Source organism: Salminus brasiliensis, chromosome 14 (genome assembly GCF_030463535.1).
Source record: "Salminus brasiliensis chromosome 14, fSalBra1.hap2, whole genome shotgun sequence".
NCBI lineage: Eukaryota > Metazoa > Chordata > Actinopteri > Characiformes > Bryconidae > Salminus > Salminus brasiliensis.
Genome location: NC_132891.1, coordinates 25,460,803 through 25,484,050, shown reverse-complemented (window position 1 = coordinate 25,484,050; position 23,248 = coordinate 25,460,803). Strand labels below are relative to the sequence as shown.

Genomic DNA, 23,248 nt, shown 5'->3' with positions numbered 1-23,248 from the left:
ACACACACACACACACACACACACACACACACATATATATATATATATGATCCCAGCAATCACTACCATTCTTTTTCCACAGCCTTCCATCAGTCTCTCTTTTCCAGCTCTTTCTCTCGCTTGCTCTCCCTTCCTCTCTCAGCTGGAAATACATTCCATGAAGTCATCAGTCGAGTCATTATCAAGCTCCTGGACGTCATTACGCTCTTTGGAGACCACATCATTGTGATCCCATTAGGGTTTTTTCCCTTCCCACCTTCAAATAACCAATGGAACCATACGTCAGTTATGTCCATGATCTTCCTCTACCTAATGTTACAAGGTCAGTTCTGTTAGTGAGGAATGAACTAATTCACTGTTAAAGTAGCAGGCTGTTGGCTTTGTTACATTTTGTGTGTTATGGTAGTTTATGGGAGCCTGTTGACTTCCTTGGAAACATCAGTTTCCTTGGACTGTCCTTGGAAAAATGTGATGGAATTTATCATAATGGAATTTACAAGTAAACAATATTCATGACTACGGCACTGATTCAATTCCAACATGGATCTTGTGATCTTTTATCTGTACAGGGTCATCAAAATATACAGGCTAAGAGCCTTGTTGATTATATTCACTCCTGGAAGTACAGTAAAGTACACCACATGTCCAAATCTTTGTGGACAGCCCTTCTAATAAATGCATTCAGCTACTTTGCACCCACTGCTGACAGATGTGCAAATGCACACAAATACACACACAGCTTTTCAGCTAGTCCCGGTAGAGAAGTACTGCTAACAGAACAGGACACTCCGGAGGAGATACACATGAACGTGGCGTGGGCTAGAGGGGTACAATGATTGGAATAAGTAAAATGACTGTGCTCCATCCAGTACTTTTGGGAGTTGGTGACCTCATCCAACATCAGATCCACATGGCAATGCTCAGAAATCTAGTAGAAAGCCTTCCTAGACAGTAAAGGTAAAGGTAAACCCATCTGGTAGTGAACACACACTCACACACACGTGTTAGGGGCAGTGAGTACACACACACACCCAGAGCGGTGGGCAGCCAACTCCAGCGCCCGGGGAGCAGAGAGGGTAAAGGGCCTTTGCTCAAGGGCCCAACAGTGGCAGCTTGCCGAGCCCGGGAATCGAACGCAATACTTTTGTCAATATAATGTATATCATACTTGTAGGACACCACTTCTTCTCTCCCAATACTGTTCAGTAGATACAGATGCAGTGGTTTTATTTAAAAAATAAAAAGATTTATTTTAATTAAATGAATGAATAAATAAATAAATAAATAAGCACTTTACTTAAAGAAAAAAACAGATCCAAACAGTGCACTACCCACGAGGAAGAACTTCAGCAGCCTGTTTACTCCCTTTTTAGGTTAGTTAGCTTCCTTGTGTTTTGTTTATTTTGTGTTTGTGTTTTGCTTATGATTCAGGCCCTGCTTACTCACCCCAAACTTTCTAAATCTAAGGAAAACATCAGATCTGAAAATAACTGGTATGGCACCGCTTGTGTGCGCGATTCCGTCTGGTGGTAGGGCTGCCGTGCAACCAAAGGCAGACGGTGTCTTTTCAACCCCCCTAACGTGAGACAAATATTTATTATTGATCCATACTGTTAGTATGAGTTACTTCTGATTTCATCATCATGCAGACTGAGAGCTTCTGTACAGTCCTCACGGTGTTCTTCTTTCAGTTCTTGCCATTGCGCTGCCAATTAGGCCATCTCTCCTCAGCTTAAAAGCCCAACGAGGGGACTCTGAAAAGAGCTGACAGAATTGGGATGAACAAGTGAGCATGGAAATCCCTTTATATATATATATATATATATATATATATATATATATATATATAAAAACAAATGTACGAATGTAGAGCGGTGGAATGACAAAATGAGAGCAAGGCGCACTCACTGTCGTGCGAAACACAAAGAGGCAGATTTTATGGGCTGCTCCAAATCTGAGGGGTAAGAAAATTGCTCCTTTTTCCCCTCTGGAGTAAAATACTTAGCTTTGTGCTTTCTCCTACAAACTCTGGGCAGGGAAACAGCTGGTAGGTGTGTTTTTAATTAGAGTTGAATGTAATGAAGTCTCAGTGGCATCCATCAAGTGCTCAAACCATTGTATTCCATCTTGGTTTGTCATACAGAGTCATTAACTGCTTCAGCCACAGGCGTCCACCCAGCTGATGAGGGCTATTAATTAAAACGCTGAATGCGCTAACAGCTTGTAAAACAAAGCTGACGGAGGAACCAAAGATGGCACAATGTTCGTTTTCTGGAGGAGACTAGCTCGATATACTGCCACCTGATTCAATGTTGACTTCAGAGTCAGAATGTTCACCAGGGTCCAGCTAATTCCATGCAGCAGTTATCAGAGTGCATCACCACACAGCTATTGCAAAACAAATGAACCATGAGCTCGGGTTATATGAAGCACAAATCTCTCGCTCTTACACACACACACACACACACACACACACACACACACACACACACACACACACACACACACACACACACACACACACACACACACACACCAAGGCAAAGGGAGAGGATGTGTCCCCACTCATTGGCAGATATTAAAACTGAAGCTGGGGTTATCCGCTCGAAGGCAGCAAATGGAAAGTCGGTCGTACAGGACAGAGAAAGAGTAAAGAAACAGGAAACAGCTGAATATCAGAACTATGACCACAACTGAAAGGCACCCAGGCAGGGATTTTGGTCTTCTGTCTTCAACGAGTAAATGACCTTAAGGTCAGAAGACTGAAATCAATGATGACCTGAAGCAGGTCAAATTATAACTCACCACATGTCTCACTGTGCGATTGGCTTGGCCTCTTTTAATGGTCTCGGCCTCTTTTAAAACACTGCTCACAGATTCAGCCTTATCTTGCCTGCTGTGTGACTCCTGTAAAATACTGTACAGCAACACTGCAGTGCATTTATTAATCCATATCCTATATTTTTCTGCATTTTCCATTTTCCCTTGTGGTCCACTTAGAATGTTTGTGCAGTTTTGGCTCCTTAAAAACACGGTCATTATAAATGTAATAAAAAAAAGACCATTTTACAACCTCTCTCTTTCTGTTACTGTGCCTTTAAGACAGATCGTTCTGATTGGCTGTCCTGTGTCCTTTGTGCCTCATTGAAGAAGCAGTTAAAGAGGAAACACTTAAAAAAAACTGCAGTGTGAGTGGGCGGGACTAAACTGTGGTAGTCAGAACAGGCAGAGATATGAAAATTAAGTGTATCCTGTGAGAGAAAGTGTTTTTTTTTTTTATTATTATTTAATTTTTTTTCCAGCTTAGTTTCCATACATGGACTGTATGGATAGGGAGGTTATCTGTGCGTAAACTTCAAACTTTTGTATTAAAATAAATCTAGGGACATTCAGTTTTTGTTTTTTTTTCCTCCATGAGAGGGGCCCTTTAAGGTTCAGCGTGGGCAGGGTACATCCGAAAGAGCTTAGGGGTGAGAGGTTCTCTTGGGCTCTGAGGTCATACTCATAATTGGTGTTGAAGTGGGGGTAGCCGGGACAGATGGGGGTCTGGCTTCCTCTGAAAGCTCCTGGCCCCAATGCTAAATTACAAACTCTAATCAATAATGCACACATATGGTAAACGAGAAGGGGTGTGGGGTTGGAGTCAACTTTTTTTAAACTAAAGTAAGGTAAAAAAAAAAAAAAAAGAAATAAAATAGAGAGATTCATCATCCACCTGAATGGTTCCCATCCATCAAGAGTTCACCTCTTTCCAGTCTTCCTACCTTTTCAGAAGGGAATATATTTCATTTTTGTTATTGATCAGGCAGCTGAGTGAAAAGGTCAGTGTAGCATTCACTGTTGCACATGATTGGGCTCAGCAAAGCGGTCTCTGCCGTTTCTACAACCTTATTCTGGGCAATCTTTTGGCAAATTAGTCCCTAATGTTATGCTGGACTAATTCAATGATCCAAAAGACCACAAAGTGTCAAACTGCTCCAAGCTTGGCTGACCACAATCCATTAGGAACCATTAGGTAGTGGATTCTCGACAGTATAAACCTGGGGTCGTGACCCTCGTAATTCTCATGTTTGTGTTCTAATCCATGAGGTAATGTAATGATCATGTGGTTTCATTTGATAAATCCTTTTGAGTTCTTTATGTAGATTTTTTAGACATTCTCCAGGATTTATGTAGGACCCATTTACTTAACTGAATTCAAATCATTAAATTTACTAAACTTAAAATGACCTTACTCATTTAGCTGGAAGGGATTAGTTTCTGCTGCTGTAAATAATCGAGACTGGACACTTTATGTGCTTAGTATCCGCACTATATAACTCCGAGTTTCCAACCTGGGTTAATTACTGCAGCAGAAACTAATTTGTTCCAACTTATTGAGCAAATTGAGTTCATTTTAAGTTTAGTACATTGAGAAATTGTAAATGTCACTCATAGAAACGGTCCAGACACCGACGTCCATTGGAAATTATACTATATAAATTATACTTTTTTAAATTATACTGGATGGCATTTAATGATCTTGCTCATTAAAAGGAGTGATCTGATACTTGTGTATAGTGTATAGTCTTATAGTTAATCATTTTTCCAGTTAAGTATTACAAAATATTTGCAAGGCCTCAATTCACTCATTTCACTGCCTCAATTAACAGTCATTAAACACTCAAATACTACCATAATCAGTAGTGGCAGCTCTTAACCTGAACATGACAAAACAAAACAACAGCCCACCCACTGATGCTCAAAATGCAAAGAAATATTTCTCTCCCTATTAGACCACCATGACTGGCTGGCCCTTTTTATGGTCTGATCACAATGTGATTGTAGTGGTTAAGGAATGCTGGCTAGCTAGGTTTTCATGCATCCATTCTCTACACCCAACCCTGAGATCAGTGGTTCAGAGTGGTAAAACCCTTTAAACAAGTCTTTTGAAGGTAATCAACAGCCCTGTTTGTCAACAGGCCTGCCCTCACAGTAAGAGGCTGTCACAATCAGCGGAGAGCAGTCTGAAGAGAGGCCATTAAACCTCACACTAATGTGACCTTTAAAGAGGAAGAGGAAGAAACCAGATCCGTGCTCACAACTATGCAGCAGACTCCAGAGAGACCTTCAGAATACTGCTGATTAATACAAGGCATTCACATCACTTTTCACCTGAAAACTGAGCTTTTAAAAACAGAAAAAAGTAGGAATGAATGACGATATTGGAATCGGAGCAGCATTGGACATATTGATATTTGATAATGTATTTACTGTGCTTTGGAAGAGTATATTTAGGTGATGCTGGGCTACTGCACTAAATTTTCTACATTTCTTCTTAAGGCTGATGCTAGAGCAGGACGAGATCACAATATTTTTATTTGTATCAACATGCTTTTCTGAGCATATCAAAGATATTGGCAGAACACTTAAAGAATACTGAAAATGTCGTGAAAATGTCTTTAAATATCGTAATATAAGACTTTTTACCATATTTTTGTAATTAGCTTCGACAGATACTCACATGGAAACTAACCATAAGCATATAATATCCATAATATTTAAATAATTAAGTACTTAAATAAATAATTATGGTCAATTTTCATTAATCTATTGTATAATAATGTTTTGCTGACAGGAAAGAATGGAATATTAGGTCAAAGTGAACTGAAAACTACTTTAAAACATTCATGTGCAATCTGTCCTACCAAAAAAATATTTGGGATTGGCAAGAAAAAGCTCAGGAACCCCTAGTTGCAAAGAAACAACTGTGAAATTCTCGATGTTTGATTGAATTATGTTGGTATAATCTAGAACCATAAATACAAATACACTAAATATCAAAAATGACAAGGACACAGTGCCACAGCGATGACAAGCATCAAACGCTATTTCAGTTTTCAGCCTGCTAATGTATGTATGAAAGTGAGCAGGCGAGCAAGAAGGGGGTGGGTGAGTGAGCGAGTGAGAGACAAGCCACATTCAAGAGGTGCTTTACCTCTAAAAACAATAAACAATGCTCCATGTGTATAGTCTTACATTTAGGATGTAGGACTTATTTGACAGGACATCTACATAGTCCTAGACAAATGTTGGTTAAAAGATCTCAGAAGGGGTTTAAAAGTTAAGAGGTCATGAGGATGATTGGTCATGTGAGTGCAGTTGTGAATGCTTCTCCCTGCTCCTTTGTGCCTGCTGGTAGTTTGCTGATAAATCCAGGTTTCTCATGCGCAGGCAGTGGTCTCTGTCTGCTCTGCTAAGCAGCACAATTGGACTCTAATCGTGTCCTGGCATTTTCTTGTGTGACCGAGATGAGCCGCTGAGACGAACACAAAACACATAAATAATATCTAATCGCTCTTGTAGACATAAATGTCTAGATTGTGCAAAAAAAAAAAGGAGGTCATATTAAAATATTACAAGGACGGGCTCACTTGTGGCTCACAGCAGGCCTTTTCTTCGCTCGCCACGGTGCCGAGGAAACAGAAATGCTCCAATTAATAGACTCAGGTAGCGCACACGCACACATACAGCCACACTATCGCAAACATCATTCGTCTCAATTGTCCCATCGTTCTAATAGCTGTCACAAGTGCTAAAATGAAGCCAGGAGACGCGAATAATGTTCTGCAGAGTTTCACTCTTTCTCCCTGCTGGGTCGCCCATCACTGTGACTCATTCTCTATCAGCTCCCTGTGAGCCTGGGCTCTCCTGAGTTATGAAGTGACAGTGAGGGGGCTGCTATTCCCCACTCCCCACCGCCCTTGAGAAGCAGCAAGGGTGTATACTAGGTCCTCTTTCATTTTTGTTGTCTGGGACTAGATGACCTGATTATTAGTAATGAAGTAGCCTAGTCATTATTTTGACAAATCCTCCAGTAATCAGAATTATGATCTATAAAAATGATCATTTACACAATGCATAGGTAGCACAATGCATAGTTTTATTTAGGCATTATTAGTATCATTGTTAAAACTGCCAACTAATCACTGTCGATTCATCAAAAATAAACAGTATTTCATTAAGTTTCTCTACTCCTGGAAAGAGAAAGCAAATCTGTGTGTGGACGAGAGAGAGCTAGAGAGAGATGTCATAGAGAGAAGTACCGGAAGAGGAGAAAGAGTGCTTCCCTCTCTTCATAAATATTCATCTGTTTGTCTGAGGAGGAGATGCACGCTGGCTCTCGGTCCCAATGGACGAAGAAGAGGTGCATGAAATGATCAAGTAAAAGGACAACGATCCCCAATTTCCCATCCTGGGACTGAATGCACAAAGGAGGCTTGATGTTTGTACCTTCTGTTTTCTAAATACCATAACTAATTGGGGCACGTTAACCTTTAGACGGGGGAACATCAACACAGCAGCCAAACTCCGCCATCACCACCCCCCAACACCACGCCTTTAATGGCATCTCCCATGGAAATTACAGCACAAATTACCCCACACCCTGTGCCTTCTCTCTTGAGGTTCATGGGGGGTTTACGGGGGAGGGGAGCAATCCTGTCTTTTAAACCCCTGCCCCCTCAGCGAAGTCTGGGTCCTGTGAACCCTCCTCCACCACCACCACCACCACCTCAATGAGAGCAGCCCTCTGTAGGAAGTATATTGGTATTGGTGTAGAAACATCAACTGAATTTCAGGTTTAGCGATATACTGATAGATAGCACCAACCAAGTCAACTGATCATTCGCTGGCGACTCTGACTGAAATCCAGAAAAAGCGTTTCTTCGCTGCCTGGCTGTCACTTTCTACTGTACTGCATATTTCATTATCTTATTTTATTGCGTTTGTGTAGCTTCATCGTATCATGTGTTTACCTAGGTCAATTGTATCAGTACGTCTGGGGTTTTCGTTAAAAACATGCACATGCTTAGCTACCCAGGATAGCTACGCAGATGAAATTAGCTAATTAGTTAACTAAATATACATCATAAAAATGTATTAACTGTATTTAAAAAAAAAAAAAAAAAAAAAAAAAAAAAAAAGAAGAGAGAGAGAGAGAGAGAGAGAGAGATCACTCTTGGGTAAAAGTGTGTACTGGGTCACAACTGTGCTTTGTTAAAAGTGGAAACATGAGGTCAGAATGGATGTGGTACTCCGTCTGCATAAAACTGACGGACAAAAGAGAAGTAAGAAACAGGGTCTCATAATCTCATTGATCACACTGTCCACACGACCCTGGTCACAAATATCACCCCAAACACCCCTCCCCCAACATTTAACCCTCAAAATGTAAAGAGTCAAAAATCTAATGTTTTATGTCCAATTTGTGTGCACAAGAGTGTGTTCGTAAATTGCTTCAAAAGTTCTAGTTCAGAAAATGCTGACTTATCGTGCCACGACCCTTGAGGGGGGTGGGGGGTGGCAACAACAATCCCATGAATCCTTTTTACGGATAATGCGATTAACAAAACAACTGCAAACCATTTCGCATGCCTTGCTGGTGCAACAGCAATCTAGCAGGCCATTTACACCACTGAGAGAATTTTTTAATCAATAAAACCTCATTATCAGGGCTTGGCAGGATACTGTTAACGGCCCTTCCCTGTTGACAAAGAAACACCAAAATTCAATTATGCCAATGAGATTGAGAGAAAGAGACTGAAAAAAAGAGAGAGAGGCAGAGAGTGAAAGCATGAAGAAAAAGAATATTGTTTCTTAAAGGTGATCCCTTCTCCCAGGAAAATCAACTGATCTATCTTAATTAAGCTGGTGGGGTGGCTTAATGGGCTGAATACAGAGAGACACAGATTTGTGTCTCAAGCATCAACTATCGCTTCTTTCCCCAAATTAATTTACTGCTGATTAGACAGCACAGGGGAACGTCTGGCTTGCTTTGCACATGAAACATGCAGCGTGAAGATGAGACACAGTGTAGGTCAAGCAAGGACACCGTACCTTTAAAGTACCCTGTCGGAATTAAGTCATTGAAATGAAATTTGACGTCGATCACTCGCCCTTGTCTCAAACTAGACATGTACAGTATGCTGTTTACATAAATGATACAAAACAAGCATTTCCCCATTTCTCTCCATATTAAGGCCACAGCCTATTGTGTCACATATGGAAATTCCAAACTCCAAACCATGGATTCAGGAAACTTTTTACAGCTTTTGTCCTCTTCCACTTAAGTCTGTCGGACAGCAACAACAGCTGCAATTACAGATAGCAGTGTCGTTACAATTGTCTGAACTGTGGCTGCTGGAATCTGCAGTTGCTTAGACATGGCTCCAAGAGACATTCTTGACTTGTGTAAATATAGTCACCCTTCTCAGACCTGCACGGACTCTTTTATTGTACTGTATGATGGGTAATCCAATGAGTGCTGTGAAACAAACCCTTCATGTGGGCACAGAGGAAACTACCAGCTGTAGTCACGATCACCAACAGGAAGTTAAGAGGCCTCTGCAAATTGAGCCAAGAACATGCCTTTGATTTTAGAGAATCCTTCAAATAATCAGAAATTGTGCACCATTCTGACCAAAACTGCCTATAAATGTTTAAATAAATACATTTTAATTGTAAAATGGTCTCGTTTTACACTGATACACATATATACACATACACACATACATATACACATATATATATATATATATATATATATATATATATATAAAATGTATATATATATATATATATAAAATGTATATATATATATATAAAATGTATATAATGTATTAGTAATTTAAATATTGTAATATCATTATTAATATAATAAATGTGATTTATTATTAATAAGCAATATTAATTCTTAAAATTATTTATTATATATATTTATTATTATAAAAATAAATACAATTTTGTGGTTAAAGAGGAGCATAAGACTCTTTAAGAAAGCCGCGGACAGCTTCAAATGGCTTCGAAACATCTGTCTATATGTGTGTGCAAGCAATGAGATGAAAAACAGGTGTCCCTTGGAGGGGAAAAGGGCAAAGTGCAAAAGGTAAGAGAGAGTGTGTGTGTGTGTGTGTGCGCACGCTTGTGTGTAATCTTTTTCCTCTCTGACCCTTCTGAGTTTGCCCTCTCCCCTAGTATTAGTGCTGGTCTACAAGTTTATTCCCAAACAGATGTGTGTACAGCTATTAGCTAGAACAGTTTCCTGAAGGGGGAATGAGGAACAAATGGGGAAAAACCCCTGGAAACCAGGGTTGTTTATGTGTTCTAAACAGAATATCAAATGTTTCAGTATTTTAAAAGATTTGCAGCCAGTGTTTCTGCAGAAATCAGCAGGGAGACTTCCACCCGAGTTCATCTAGAAACAGGCCCAGACCCACCTGCTCAGGTGGTCTCTGTCCGCTTAACTGGAGAGCAGCGTTCACAACGACTCGTAACAGAGCAATTACACCAGGGTTTGTTTTAATCAAAGCAAAGCTAACAAGTAAAAAAACAAACCTTTAGAATTAAGAGCATTTCCTGCTTCTCATCACCCAAGTAAACACACTTAATGATGTTAAGGTCTGGACTCTGGAGTGGACCTTACATTGTTCTTTAGCAGTTTGATTTGTAACTGTGCTTTTTTTTAGTAAGATTTTCTTTGATAAGTTGCATCTCCTGAGCTGGAATGAGAGTGGAGCTCGATTTCCAAAGATGAAAGCTTTAGTGCTGTTTATCTGATGGGGCAGTCTTGGCAGTCCACCAGGTGGTCTTGCAAGGTTGTTCTTTTTTTCTCCACTTGCATAGCAAAGGGATTACCATATATTTGATCCCTTCAGGAATCCCCTAAAAACGAACAACTGGTACTCAATGTCTGTTTTGATTGAAAATGAAAAAAAAAAGAAAGAAGGACCACTGCTGACCACTACTGTACAATTAAAACTAACACCCCCCCCACACACACACACACACACACACACACACACACACACACACACACACACACACACACACACACAAATGGCCAGCCAACAGGTCCAAGCATTTAGCCTGCTAGATATCTTACGGGCTCTGATTTTGTGGAGCTCTAAGAACTGTCGGAGAGTGGAACATTAGGGCAAAAACTACGTAGTGTGAACTACATCTAAACAAGAACTGGGCCACAGTCACAAACAACAAATCTCTTCCTCCAGATCTTCATCAGTCAGAAGAACATACTAACAGACATAGGATGAGATGTTCATAGAGGTGACTGATGAGTCATTTCTCCATGGGTATAAGAGAGCAAGAGGATGAGGTCACTCTCTCTGCCACCAAGGTGAGCTGGAGAGAAATATGGACTTTCTTTCATCACTTTGTCAGTCTTCACTTATCTACAGCTAGAACCTTTTGTAAACTGACACTGGCTAGGCCAGATGTGTGTCTTCTAACAGTGAGCTAAACAAGCATGAACTGAGCAGCCAGCAACATCAAAGCCAAAAGTCTGCTTCCCCCCCAGGGGCACCTCAAAATGAACGCAAGAGGGAATCATCTTGTCAAGGGTCATAGAGGGGAGGAGGTCTGAATCATGTGTGTGTGTGTTTGTGCACCCATGTATCCCCTGCGTTCATCACAACATCATCTTGAGTATGAAACACTTGTACCAGCGTAACACACACCAACATACCACTACTGTGTTGGTGTCACCGCTGTGGTAGGAATGGTCTACCGCACAAATAATATCTGGTCAGCTGTGGTTCTGAGGAGGTCCCTTTAAAGGGGGGTGATGAATGCAACAGACAAAAGACAGACTACAGTCAGTAGCTTTGAACCTTCAAAGTGCATCTACATGGTGGGTGTTCTTGATAAAATGACCAAACAGTCTGGTGTAGGGGAGCATGGCCCTCAAACTAACACAGGTTAATATTTAACACAGAACTCTTATGTAGTTACAAGCAGTACATGCTCCTGACCATATTCTCATATCCATAGAGCAATGTGAATTTTGACAGTAATTAGAAAAATATGTGTCGTTTTAATTCACTTCCATATTATTTGCACATCCTGTCAGATTAGTGTGCCAATGTTCTCATTTCTCAATTTACGAGGACAATGGAATCCATCATAAGTGCAAACTGTAGCAGTCAACAATTCTGCAGTGTAAAAACACATTGTGAATTTGACTTTTTTTATTAGGAGTCCTCTCAAGAATAAAATGCATGACGATTTAGGAAGATACTGATGAATGAGGCCCTCTGAGATAAGTTCATATTCCCCTCAAGCTGTAAAAAAAAAATGAAGCCAGACCTACTAGTTACTCCTAACTTACTACACAGCGCAATTTAAGATAACTCTGCTTAAGTCAAGTACTCTCCTAACTTTTTCTTTCAATCTCAATTAGCTCAACACATTTCCAGACAACTCAAAAACATTAGTGAAAGTGCTGCAGTTAAAACACCCAAGTAATCTGTATGAGTTTTAGTTTTGCGCCCTTCTCCTGGGTTTCCAAGCTCCTAAAAGTAATGCCTCCAATTCCCAAAACTCAAAAGACTGTAATACGTTACGCCGTCCTAACTTTATACACTAATTTTATACAGTGCATGAAAATTTCACAGTTCATTCTTTGGACGTGTGTATGAAAATATTAATTTAAATAAATAAAATGTGTCTACATAGCATACAACACATTTGCACATTATATATATATATATATATACACACATACACACACACATATTATAGACTAAGCTTAAAATGAATGTTAAAAAGTATTTACTATAGCTAAAGCCATTTATTCATGAAAGCATATGTAAAATGTCTCCTTTGAGTAGGAATAAATATTAAAAGCTGAATCATTTTGTTCCCAGGTAATGATTATTATGATTATGAATTAATCTGCTGATTATTTTCTCATTTATTTACTGATTGGTTGTTAGAACTCTGAAAATAGTAAGAAATTGGGAGGGGGATTCTTTTATATATGGCATGTACATGATATGCTAAATCAATTTTAATACCATGGTATACAGCTGCAGCCCTAGCATGTAGGTTAAATGTTAAATTATTTTATCATTAAAATCAGTTCCTCTGTTACTCTTAATCCCACCTGTGTTGGTAATTCAGCTGAAGTGTTCATGAAGGGTTGGTGCTCTAAACAACCTTTATGATTGTTGCAGATTGCTTGTGTAACATATTTAATTAAAATCAAATACTATACACTTCAAATATTGAGCAAAAAACAATCCCTCTCCTAATAAACTACAAAAACCCACCTGAGCAGTATGTGAGTGTGTGCACATTCATGCACCCACATTTCTTGTGTGATTAAGGTGCATGACATTCCTTGGCCTGAGGTGGCAGTTGTCAGTGGCTCTTAATGGCTCTGTCAGGGAGGACTCGGAGGGGCAGTGGAGCTGCATGTATCCCTGGACGTCAGCGAGGTGGGGGGTGGGTACACCATCTCACCTCAGATTAGTGACAGAACAGATCAACAATGCCAGCGCAGTTGCTCCACAGTGGGAAAAGCTGCCAGCACACAACAGAGAACTGTCTTCCACACATGCTGTGTGTACTGTAAGGTGGAAATCCCACATTGCTGCTGCCCTGAGTCGCTGTGTTGTGCTTGTGGCATTGCGTCCGCCTGGATAGCGGTTTTCATTACACTTGTTAAGTTACTGTATGGCTTCAGTAGGTCCATCTCGCAGTCAGGAGCCCTATCTGACAGGCACACATTCAGCATTAAGCCTTTTGCATGTGTGAAAGGATAGAATTATGAGGCTATTTTTATCCACAGAGAAAACGGATCAATTAAAAGCTGGAGGGGACGCAGGGCTGGGGTCATATCCTCTCCATGAACTCGCCTACAATACACTTTACCAATAGAATTAATGAATAGATGAGTGGTATAAACTAGCAAGCTACTTTCCAAAAACGGATGTGTATGGAAAGAAAGAAAATACAGCCTTTAGCACTCAAAGTTTTGCTCAGATGCAGGTAATTTGCACTTAAAGCAATATTATGTAGCAACTGTACCTTAAAACAACAGACTTTGGTGGTACACTGTCTTGTAATAGCAAAGTGTTTCTACCATTAACACTCCAGGCCTGGAAGCTGCTGCTGTTACTGCACGCCGTAACTTTGGTGGTCGGTGCATGAGACCACTCGCACAAACTGCAATAAACTGTAACATTACTCGACCGTGAGCGCCCACATGCACATCACTTATCCTTGTCTGCAAATGCACATGTACAGCAATCCATGAGGGGGAGTTCACAGCATTATTTTTATTTATGACAGCAGTATAAAAGTGAATTACACTAGCCAACTGTAGGGGGAGCCCAGTAGCAAAAATAAACAATTCTCGCAAAATTTAGAGAAAAAGATTTACCTAATGGCAATTTGGCGAGTCTCAACTAAATACCTTCCCTCCCACAAACATTTTCTAACAAAATAAAAATCCTAGTTTAACAACGATCAGACTTTTACAAATATCTTAATTTCTGTGACTTAAAGCAGCTTTATGCAAGAATTCGTATTTTTTGTTCCTGGGCTCCCCCTAAATGGGAATTCCACTCCTGTCGTAAATACAAGTCGAGCTTGGAGGGCCCCACATTGACAGCTGTATACGTGCATTTGTTGACAAGCTGAGAAATACAGAACTGGCATACGAGGTGAAAGAACCACATCTACTGACCAGATTACAGGAATGTCCACAAAATGTTAATGCTGTTTGATGCTGAAAGTGAAAATACAAATGTAGCAAATAATTGTGTAGGACAGAAACTACTCTTGCTTGTTCCACTGCGTATAATGTCAGATCATAGATATTTCACTCCACTTAACAGTCAGTTTGCAACAGTATATTTGATCCTAAAAGCATGTGAAATGCAATATTCTGTCATTCCCTGCCACTCTGAAGTGGCGCAGCCCTCTGTTGACCCCATCCCCAGGAGACTGCAAGATCAAACTCCCAGTGAGATCACAGCCCTCTGTGACTGGTACCCAAGAGAACATCCTCACACCCTCTGGGTGGGTAGGATAACCACCTTAAGATGACTAGGACTAACCCTAAGCCTAACCCTCCTGAACAAAGAGTTCAAACGACGGAGTGAGGGTTGGGGGTCGGTTATGTTACTGTAGTACACTTTTCAGCAGAGAAAAAGGAGTTCTCTCTTATTCTCTTATTAAAATTGAGTGTTTTAGACAATAAAAACAAGGGTGTTAGATGTTTATATTTAGAGATGAATAGGACAGACAAGGATCGAGCCCTGTTCACATTCCCACAAACCTGAAAAGTGTCAGTACCTGGTAGAGCTGGGCCATATGATTAAAAAAAATTTTTTTTATATATGATATTTATCCAAATAACCTGCCATACTGAATACCATGACTTTTACACAAAACATACTGCACTTCATTCATTATGTAGGACTGATTACACTATTTGTTATGAAATCTGCAGTTTCTTCAGCATTCTTTAAGCAGTGCTGATATCCCTGATATACTATATAAAGCATATTGTGTACCACGATAACTACATTTACCACAACACGATAAAACATTGCCATATTGCCCACCCCTAGTACTCGGTATCGAGATAACAGCCCTGATCTGGCATCGGAAAGAGAGTCAGGGATATCGTCTATCTGTCCATACAAAGACAGCCGGGCTTTCTTCTAGTTGAGTACATAAACATATGGTCCACATCAACCCTTAGTGTAACCCAACCCTAGAAAAACACAGTTGCACTAAAACGGGGAGAAAAGTGTTTTTTCTTTTTTTTTAAAAAAATAAAAAAAATAAAAAATAAAAAAAACTGAAAAAAAGAACCCTGAAAATGCCCTGAAGAATGAACTGGCTAGCTGACGCCGCTAGCACATGTAGGCTAATGGACGTAACCCGCTGTGTAAGGTCAGCCGTTGTCTACTTCTGCACGCGCGTGATTTACGCACTGAATGAACGCGTATACAAACTAACTGCTCACTTTACAGAAACACTAGCACTGCGTTTGAGACTCACCAGCTGGAAAGTGCAGAGGAATATCAAGGTGCAGCGCCCGCTGCAGCACCCCATTGTACCACAACACCCGAACACAGTTTCTCACAGCGGGCGCAAACAAGGGGCTCGAGCCGCGGCGGCGTGGAGAGCGTGTCACGGGGAACTCCTTAAGACTACAAGCGGGGAAACGAGGGGCGGCATCAGTTTCTGGTCCTTACAAAGTCAGTCCAGTCCGCGGCCCGCTGTCCGCTGTCCCATGGTCTTTCTCAGTGCTCCTTTTGTTTTTGAACAACGCTGTGAAAAGTGCGGAGCAGCGGCGGCGGCGGCGCGGAGCTCCTGACCCCTCTGAGAAGTTGTGAGACTGTGGAGCACGCTGAGCTGAAACAGAGGGAGGGGAAGGGAGGGGAGTGGAGGGGGTAGTCGGAGTGGCAGATGAAGGGAGAGACAGAGAGAGGGAGGAGGGGAGGACAAGGAGGAGGAGGAGGAGGAGAAGAGGAGGCTTTGGCTCGTATGGAACTGCATTGTAACTTACCTTGTTTACACCTTGTTTACTCTCGGGGTTGTTGAACGGTGGGACGTTGGGAGAATTTACACCAACCGTCCGACATGACATCCTACTCCGGAATAGTCCAAAATAGTCCAAAATACACGGTCCGATAGGCCTTTCCCCACATTATCAGACATGCAGTGAGCTGATCTGTTATTAACGTGCTTCTCCGAGACTTATTTGTTGCTTTTCAGTTGTTTCCAAACTCCAGCGCCGCGTGGCCTAAGAAAGCTGTGGAGTTTTAGCGCCATCTGGGGGCCAGTGTGTAAAGTTACACCAGAAACTCGCGTCCCTGCCGCTTTTCTCCAAACCGTGCACATTCGCACAGTCTTTGTTCCGTCTGTTTTAGGACACCACTGCGGCAATTTCATCTACAGGCTAAAACCACTTTAGCTCGTGTGGCAAACATATAATCAGATCAGGTCAGGTGCGATTTTCTGTTGGATAATCCAGATACAACTGGATCACCGTTAGTGTGGATAGATATTCGCTATAGTAGCGCATGAACAAGCTGTGATGATCCTGCACACAGCATGGAGAGTCGTTCCCCTAAAGGAATGAATGGGGTGCACCCCTCTATGATACAAATTCACCAGTAACACCAAACCATTCACAGGGAGTACAACGACGCCCTGGCAACCATTTGAAATACCATAGCAACCGTCATAGAAATCACCTGGAACACCTCAGCAACCACCTCAGCAAACACAGTAACATCATACCTCAACACCTTAACAACCACCTGAAATACCATATTAACTGCCACAGCAACCCCTTGGAACACCTTAGCAACCACCCTAGCATCCACCAGGTGTACCATAGCTACCTCCTAGGAACACCTTAGCAACACCATTGCACTCAGTTGGCAGCTACCTGAAGGCTGTTGCTTTGCCCTCTGGCAATAACGCAGCCACACCTTTCGAGAACGGGCCGGCCACGCCCCTGGCAACAGCGCGGCCACTCCCCTACCAACAGCGCTGCGTATACAGAGTTCAGCTAAACGTTTTAATAATACACAAAACGTTTTTCACTAGTTTGTCGTTTTCATTTATTAAGTTTCCTTTGAATAAATGTTCAGAAGGAGCACCACACACCCTTTTTTGGGGCTTGGAATTATTTTTTTTTTTTTATGTAGGCTATTTAATACGGATTATGAAAATTAAAAATAAGCTCTTTTCAGGAAAACTCCACTGCTATCTTTTCTGCTGAATGAAGCACATTGCTTTTATAGTTTATCATTTTTCCATACTGTCAAAAAAGTTGCTCAGCAGAATACAAGGAGGCCTGCAACTCCTTTACATTCCACTGTGCTGCTACACCATCAGCTGCCCAGTAATTCACACATTAATATTTCATTGTAATATTACGCTAAATAATTCATGCTGAACTTCTTTAGCAGTTGAAACAAGGGCTGTGTGATGGATATATAACTGTGGCATATATTCTTCTGCTAAGAAGGATTTATGGCGTCTATAAACATTCATTGTACATATTTAAGCTGTGTTTAATCAGTGCTGGACATGCATATGCTGAAGTCAGAGTCAAGCATATAGATATCCTACAGTATTGGCATGTTTCTCTATGTACATCTCCATGTATTGCTATGGCTCTCTCTATCTCACTCTCTCTCTCTGTTAATTCTTTGCCTTGTCCCCCTTCTCCAGGTAGCTCTCACTGCTGAGTTGGTTATATATATATATTAAAAAAAAGGCCTTTCAAAAGAGCTTCCTCCCTCCGCTCCATCCTTCTTCAGAAACAGCGTGATAAATCTTTAACAGGTGAAGCCCGCGCTGCTCGGGCACATTTCACTTCTGATTACATCACAGCACCTTCTCCCACCCCACACACCCTCCCCTAAAAGCCTCTGTTCTCCTCTCACACACACATGCACATAGATGTGCACGTGCATGTGCACACAGGGCACACACACACACACACACACGCTACTAAAAATAGCTGGGTGATATTTTTGGATGAAGGAATTGCAGCTCCAGTGCTATCGCTGTGTTCTTCAGTAAAATAGTCTTTATAGTGTTTTTCAGAGAGGAAATGACATGAGGCTTTTACAGCGACAAGGCGTGGTTTTTTTTTAGCTCAGAAATAAGACTGACTTTCTGAATTGGCGTTGATTCGAGTAGACATGGTCATTTATCATGATGATAATACAGAGTTTAAACTGTCCAACTGGTCTCTATTTTAGTATGAAACAGAGCCTGGTGGATACACACGTATATGCATTGTTACCACATATTGCTTTGGCCCCAAATGTCATCATACCCAACCAGCATGCTAATGTGGGGCTCACATGGGTGGAATGTGGGCCAGGTGGGGTTTAGGTGGGCATGGGCGCTGAGTGGGTTTGTACATGTGTTGCTGGCTTCCTAAATGGGCCCCATAGTTACTTCCCACCCTAAGCTCACACAGGCTCCATCTAGACCATACGCAGCAGTGCACAACCCAGATGTGGCTGATGTTTAACCCCGTCCGGCCCCATTACTGATCCAGGTGGGACCATGGTGGACATCCATATGTGGGGCCAGCATGGAACCCATGGTCAAAACTGGTTCATTTTGATACCTCGTCTAATTAATAAAGGAGAAATCATCTACTTTAAGGTGCAGCTATTACAGGCACTCACACAGCTTGGGTCGCCTCAAAAAACAGGCATTTACCAGTAGAATGAGACATGAGCCTAAGGTCTACTAGAAGTGTGTAAAGGCACCAGCATTTAGGTTTGCCACCTCAGCCCAATAAAACATTGCCCACATGGGGCCTGTATCATTAGCCCAGCTGGAAACCACAAAGTTTTGTCCTTGGGTTACATGTTGGCCCTACATATGAACTCCCACCAAGCTAAGTGATGGGCTTCCCAAATGGACCCCAGTCACAACACACGTACCAACCCATTTAGAGCCCGTCCCTACCTGAAACCCATCTGGTCCACATTCCACTCATGTGAACCCCACATTGACATGTTTGCTGGATCTGAGCTAATATACCTTGATGTCAGTTGTACATTTTCATCAACACAGCATTCTGTGGTTTGAGTACTGAGCCAGCCTGCTGTCTAATATACCCCACCCATTGTAATGAGATAATCAGTGTTATTCACGTCACATCAGTGGTATCATTGTTATGGCTGGTCGTGTAGGACTGTTTGTATTGGGGGTTTTTTTTCAGTGGCAAGCATAAAGATGAGCTTGCTGTACTGCCTTATTGATTTGTAGAAAAGGAGGGTAATTCAGCATCTATGCGATGTATACCAGCAGAGGAACACACTCTGGAACACACACATGCATGTTCTCAATCAATACAGTGCGTTTGTTCAACCATCCGTACATCAGTTCTCAGAACTGATAGTATGCTTTAATGTGTCTGGCTGTGCTACCTGAGAAGCCTTGTGTGTGTGTGTGTGTGTGTGTGTGTGAGAGAGAGAGAGAGAGATATGTAGCAAAAGGACACCTGGAGTGTGTGGAAATCAGGTCAGATTAAGTGACGTTGGAAGGAGCCTAATGGAACTTTCCTAGAAGTCTACTCTTCGTAGATCCCAGTACGTTTCATATCCTCATCACCCTCCTGTGCTGAAGTGTGAGAATGCCCTCTCCACCAAAGCCAGACGCAGCTAAATAGAGCCTGAGGGACACGGCCTGCGAGTCCTTTAATACAAATGGCAGCCACATCAGCTCTGATTCAGAGTGACAGGCTGCTCCCCGCTATAGAGCGCAAGGCAGCGCTGCATTATGAACGGGTGTTAAGAGCAAGTCTGTGGGCACAAGGAGCACAATAAGACCCTCACAAAGCAGGAGTGCAAAACAGACACGAGCATTCAGAATCATTCCGTCACACACAAATGTGCTTGCACACACACGCGCACACACAAATCCACTCACAATAGTGTCTAGAAAGCTGGCAAAGGCCTATTCAGTCTTTCTTGCAGGGCCTCCTTACGAACAACCACACAACTTGAATACACACCCATTTAAAATGTTTATTTAAATGTATGTCATAGATAAGTTGTTAATGATCATGGTTAACAAGAAGATGCCAATGTTATTATATTGGTATTGTTCATTATTGTTCATCTTGGCCTACATATTTAATATCCGTTCAGAATATTATGTGCTACGTGCTCCCTACAAAGTGCCCTACGTAGGCCATGAAATAAAGGCTTCTGCGCCTAAGCAGTCGACTACATGTCCACCTCGAGTCTGTTCCATGTCCAAGTTCCACATTAGCAAACTTCATATCTTTGTCCGCTGGGTGGCGCAAGTCTGATCTTTCCTCATTGAGCGGCGTTTCTGATGTTTTTTCCTCCACCCGCTTTCGGACAGGCCCCGCCCCCTGTGCTCGCATTGGTTAACAATGCCCGTCCTCTGTACTACGATTGGTTGACTTCATGCTGTCCAGCTGACCGCCGATGTGAAGTCTGAGGGCTCTGAGGTTTCTCTCATTCACTCTTTCCTAGACGTTAGAAACGTCTGAACACCGAGTAAATGGAGTGAAGGTGGTTGGGGATGAGGGAGGGGGAGGTTTTCGTTTGTTCTAACGAACTAAACGTGCACAGAAATACAAGATGCAAAAAAAAGGATTCTGTTAGGATCTGACTTTTTTTAATCATGCATTTATTTCGTACAATCTCTCTGGGAAATGCTGTTGCTACATGCTTATTGGTTTAACCCTACTACCCACTATACTATTTATAGCTCAAAAGTTAGCAATAAAGTACCACAATGATTTCAAAAATATACTGTACTTTACAATAGACAGTTGCTATCAACTCCTTTTCATGGTTAATGTTGTCTCTTTATTGGACGTACAGTATTTGTACAATGTCTCCCATGTTGTGCATATTATGTGTACTATTATATACTATTTTGGGACAGATATAAAATGTATCAAAATTGATTAAATTATATATATATAACTTTTAAATGTTTATATTAATATATACGTTTTTTTATATTTAAGTTAGATCGAGTTAATAATAAAAATGATATATTACGTAAAACGTAAAACTGAAGCGAGTGGCCCTTTGTGTATGTTTGTGAGTAAGTGACAGTATAGGAGTCTCGATTGGCCAATCGTATCGCAGAGGCCGGACACTTGCAGCCAATCCCAGCCCAGGGGGGCGTATCTAGTCCTAAAACAGGTGGGGAGAAAGCAGCCGTGCTCCTCCGTCTTCTCGTAGCGAGTCGAGGGCTAGTTTGGTGTGTGTAGAGCTCCATCAGCAGCGACCCAACTGACTACAGCGCCGTCCGGAAGCCGCGCGCAGAGCTCGGAGAGCGGGATGAAGTGAGGAGGATGCTCCACGCGCTGAGACGGACAGGTTATGAAGTGGCGCCTCCGAAGAAGAGGATAGCCTGAGCCGTGCAGCCGGAGGCTGGGGATGCTGCTGGGGGCGTGAGGAGAACGGTAAGGGGCTTTTTTTCTCACTCCTTCCTCTAAACGGACAGACGTCCAGAACCAGTGTAAAACTTCCAAACTGACCGTGCAGGTCGGAGCGTGGCGATGTGAGCCTTTTTGGAGCGTCTGAGCAAAAGTTTCAGATCGACGCAAAAACGTTTCTAAACGTGTGAACGTCTAAAAAAAAAACCTGCGGTCAGTTTTTTTATATCACATTTCTTTAAACAGAGATTTCAACTCAGAACTGTTTAAAATTCCCCTCATGATTCACCGAAACCGTGATAATGAGGAGTGTATAAATAGCCTGCAAGAATCCTAGTTTGTCTCGCGCTCGGCGTGCGCGTGCCCGGTGTTTTGCGGGAGCGCGCGCCGTGATCGCCGCGAGCCAATGAACTTCACGTGTGTGACTTCAGTTGATCAGCCTGATGAGGCGATCTTATCTCCATCGATTAATCCTGTTGGTAATCACTGCGATAGGGATCAATAAACACGGCCAACAAGAGCGAGCTGACTTTGGCAAACTCGTCGTTGTTTAACGTGTTTTTATTAAATACGGTTAATGCTGAATCTCCTGCGAGCATGAATCAGGCTGAACCCCAAATGGGCTTGAAGTGCACTACACGTAGTACACTAGCTGGCTATATAAGTAGCCAGGTATTTGAGATTCAGCATATGATCAATAAATTACTCGGTTTAGAAACTGTTTAGATTTTGAAGTAACATAAAATAAATTTAAATATAATTTCCTTAGGTAATTTTAGTCCTTTTACCACTTCCAGATAACTTTAACAACGTTAATGTGAAACTTTGCCCTTTTTTTACATTTGAGTAAAGAGCCCTCTTTACAGTTGGCTAGCTGAGGCTAATATGTTAGCTAGATTAGTAACGTTGGTACCTGCAGGTTCACTGCTAGCTAGAGATAAATATTCTTTTCCAATATTTAATTAGTATTTTTCTAAAAAAAAAAAAAAAAAAGCTAAATCCTATTTTAAAAGTAAAAAAAAAAAAAGTTAAAATCTCTCAAAAGTGACGTAACTAAGAAGTAACTCAGTAAAGTCAGTACGGTTTACAGTGGTGGGGATAGGCCCCAGACTTCTCAGGTGTTAAAGGTCTCTAAAAGTAACACCACAGTAAGTAATTATACAACATGGTTTTACAATAGATTTATCCGATTTACTTCTGTTGTTCCATATCAACATTACATGTAATACCCAGAAGACACACATCAATACGACATCAGTGTGTATATATGTGTTGTAGACCCGACATGCCATTTTTACTGCTAGCACATGAGATGTTAATTAACTGTGCAAACTGAGTGAAGCAAGTGGCTCTGAGCTTGAAGTGTCAGGTTATTTCAGGCAGAGTGTTGAAGCCGTGCGCACGTTTCATCTTTGAGAATCCGACAGTGAATATGGAGGAATCAAATCTTCTTTGCCTGAGGCTCAAGTTCACTGCACATTTGGG

General features: G+C 41.6%; 2 protein-coding genes across 3 annotated transcripts in view; one reads left to right on the top strand and one right to left on the bottom strand.

The window, feature by feature from the left end:
• The window catches only part of nkain4 (sodium/potassium transporting ATPase interacting 4), a 70,936-nt gene extending 54,755 nt beyond the window's left edge, over positions 1-16,181 (bottom strand). For both annotated transcript variants that reach the window (XM_072696621.1, XM_072696622.1), the window contains exon 1: positions 15,853-16,181. In XM_072696621.1, coding sequence (XP_072552722.1) covers positions 15,853-15,906 — 54 coding nt within the window. In that variant the 5' untranslated portion in view covers positions 15,907-16,181. The remainder of the gene's footprint in view (positions 1-15,852) is intronic.
• A 5,388-nt stretch (positions 16,182-21,569) lies between these two features.
• Positions 21,570-23,248, top strand: part of LOC140534830 (uncharacterized) — a 77,909-nt gene continuing 76,230 nt past the window's right edge. The window contains exon 1 of the mRNA XM_072656324.1: positions 21,570-21,790. The gene's annotated coding sequence lies outside the window, so the exon portion shown is untranslated. The remainder of the gene's footprint in view (positions 21,791-23,248) is intronic.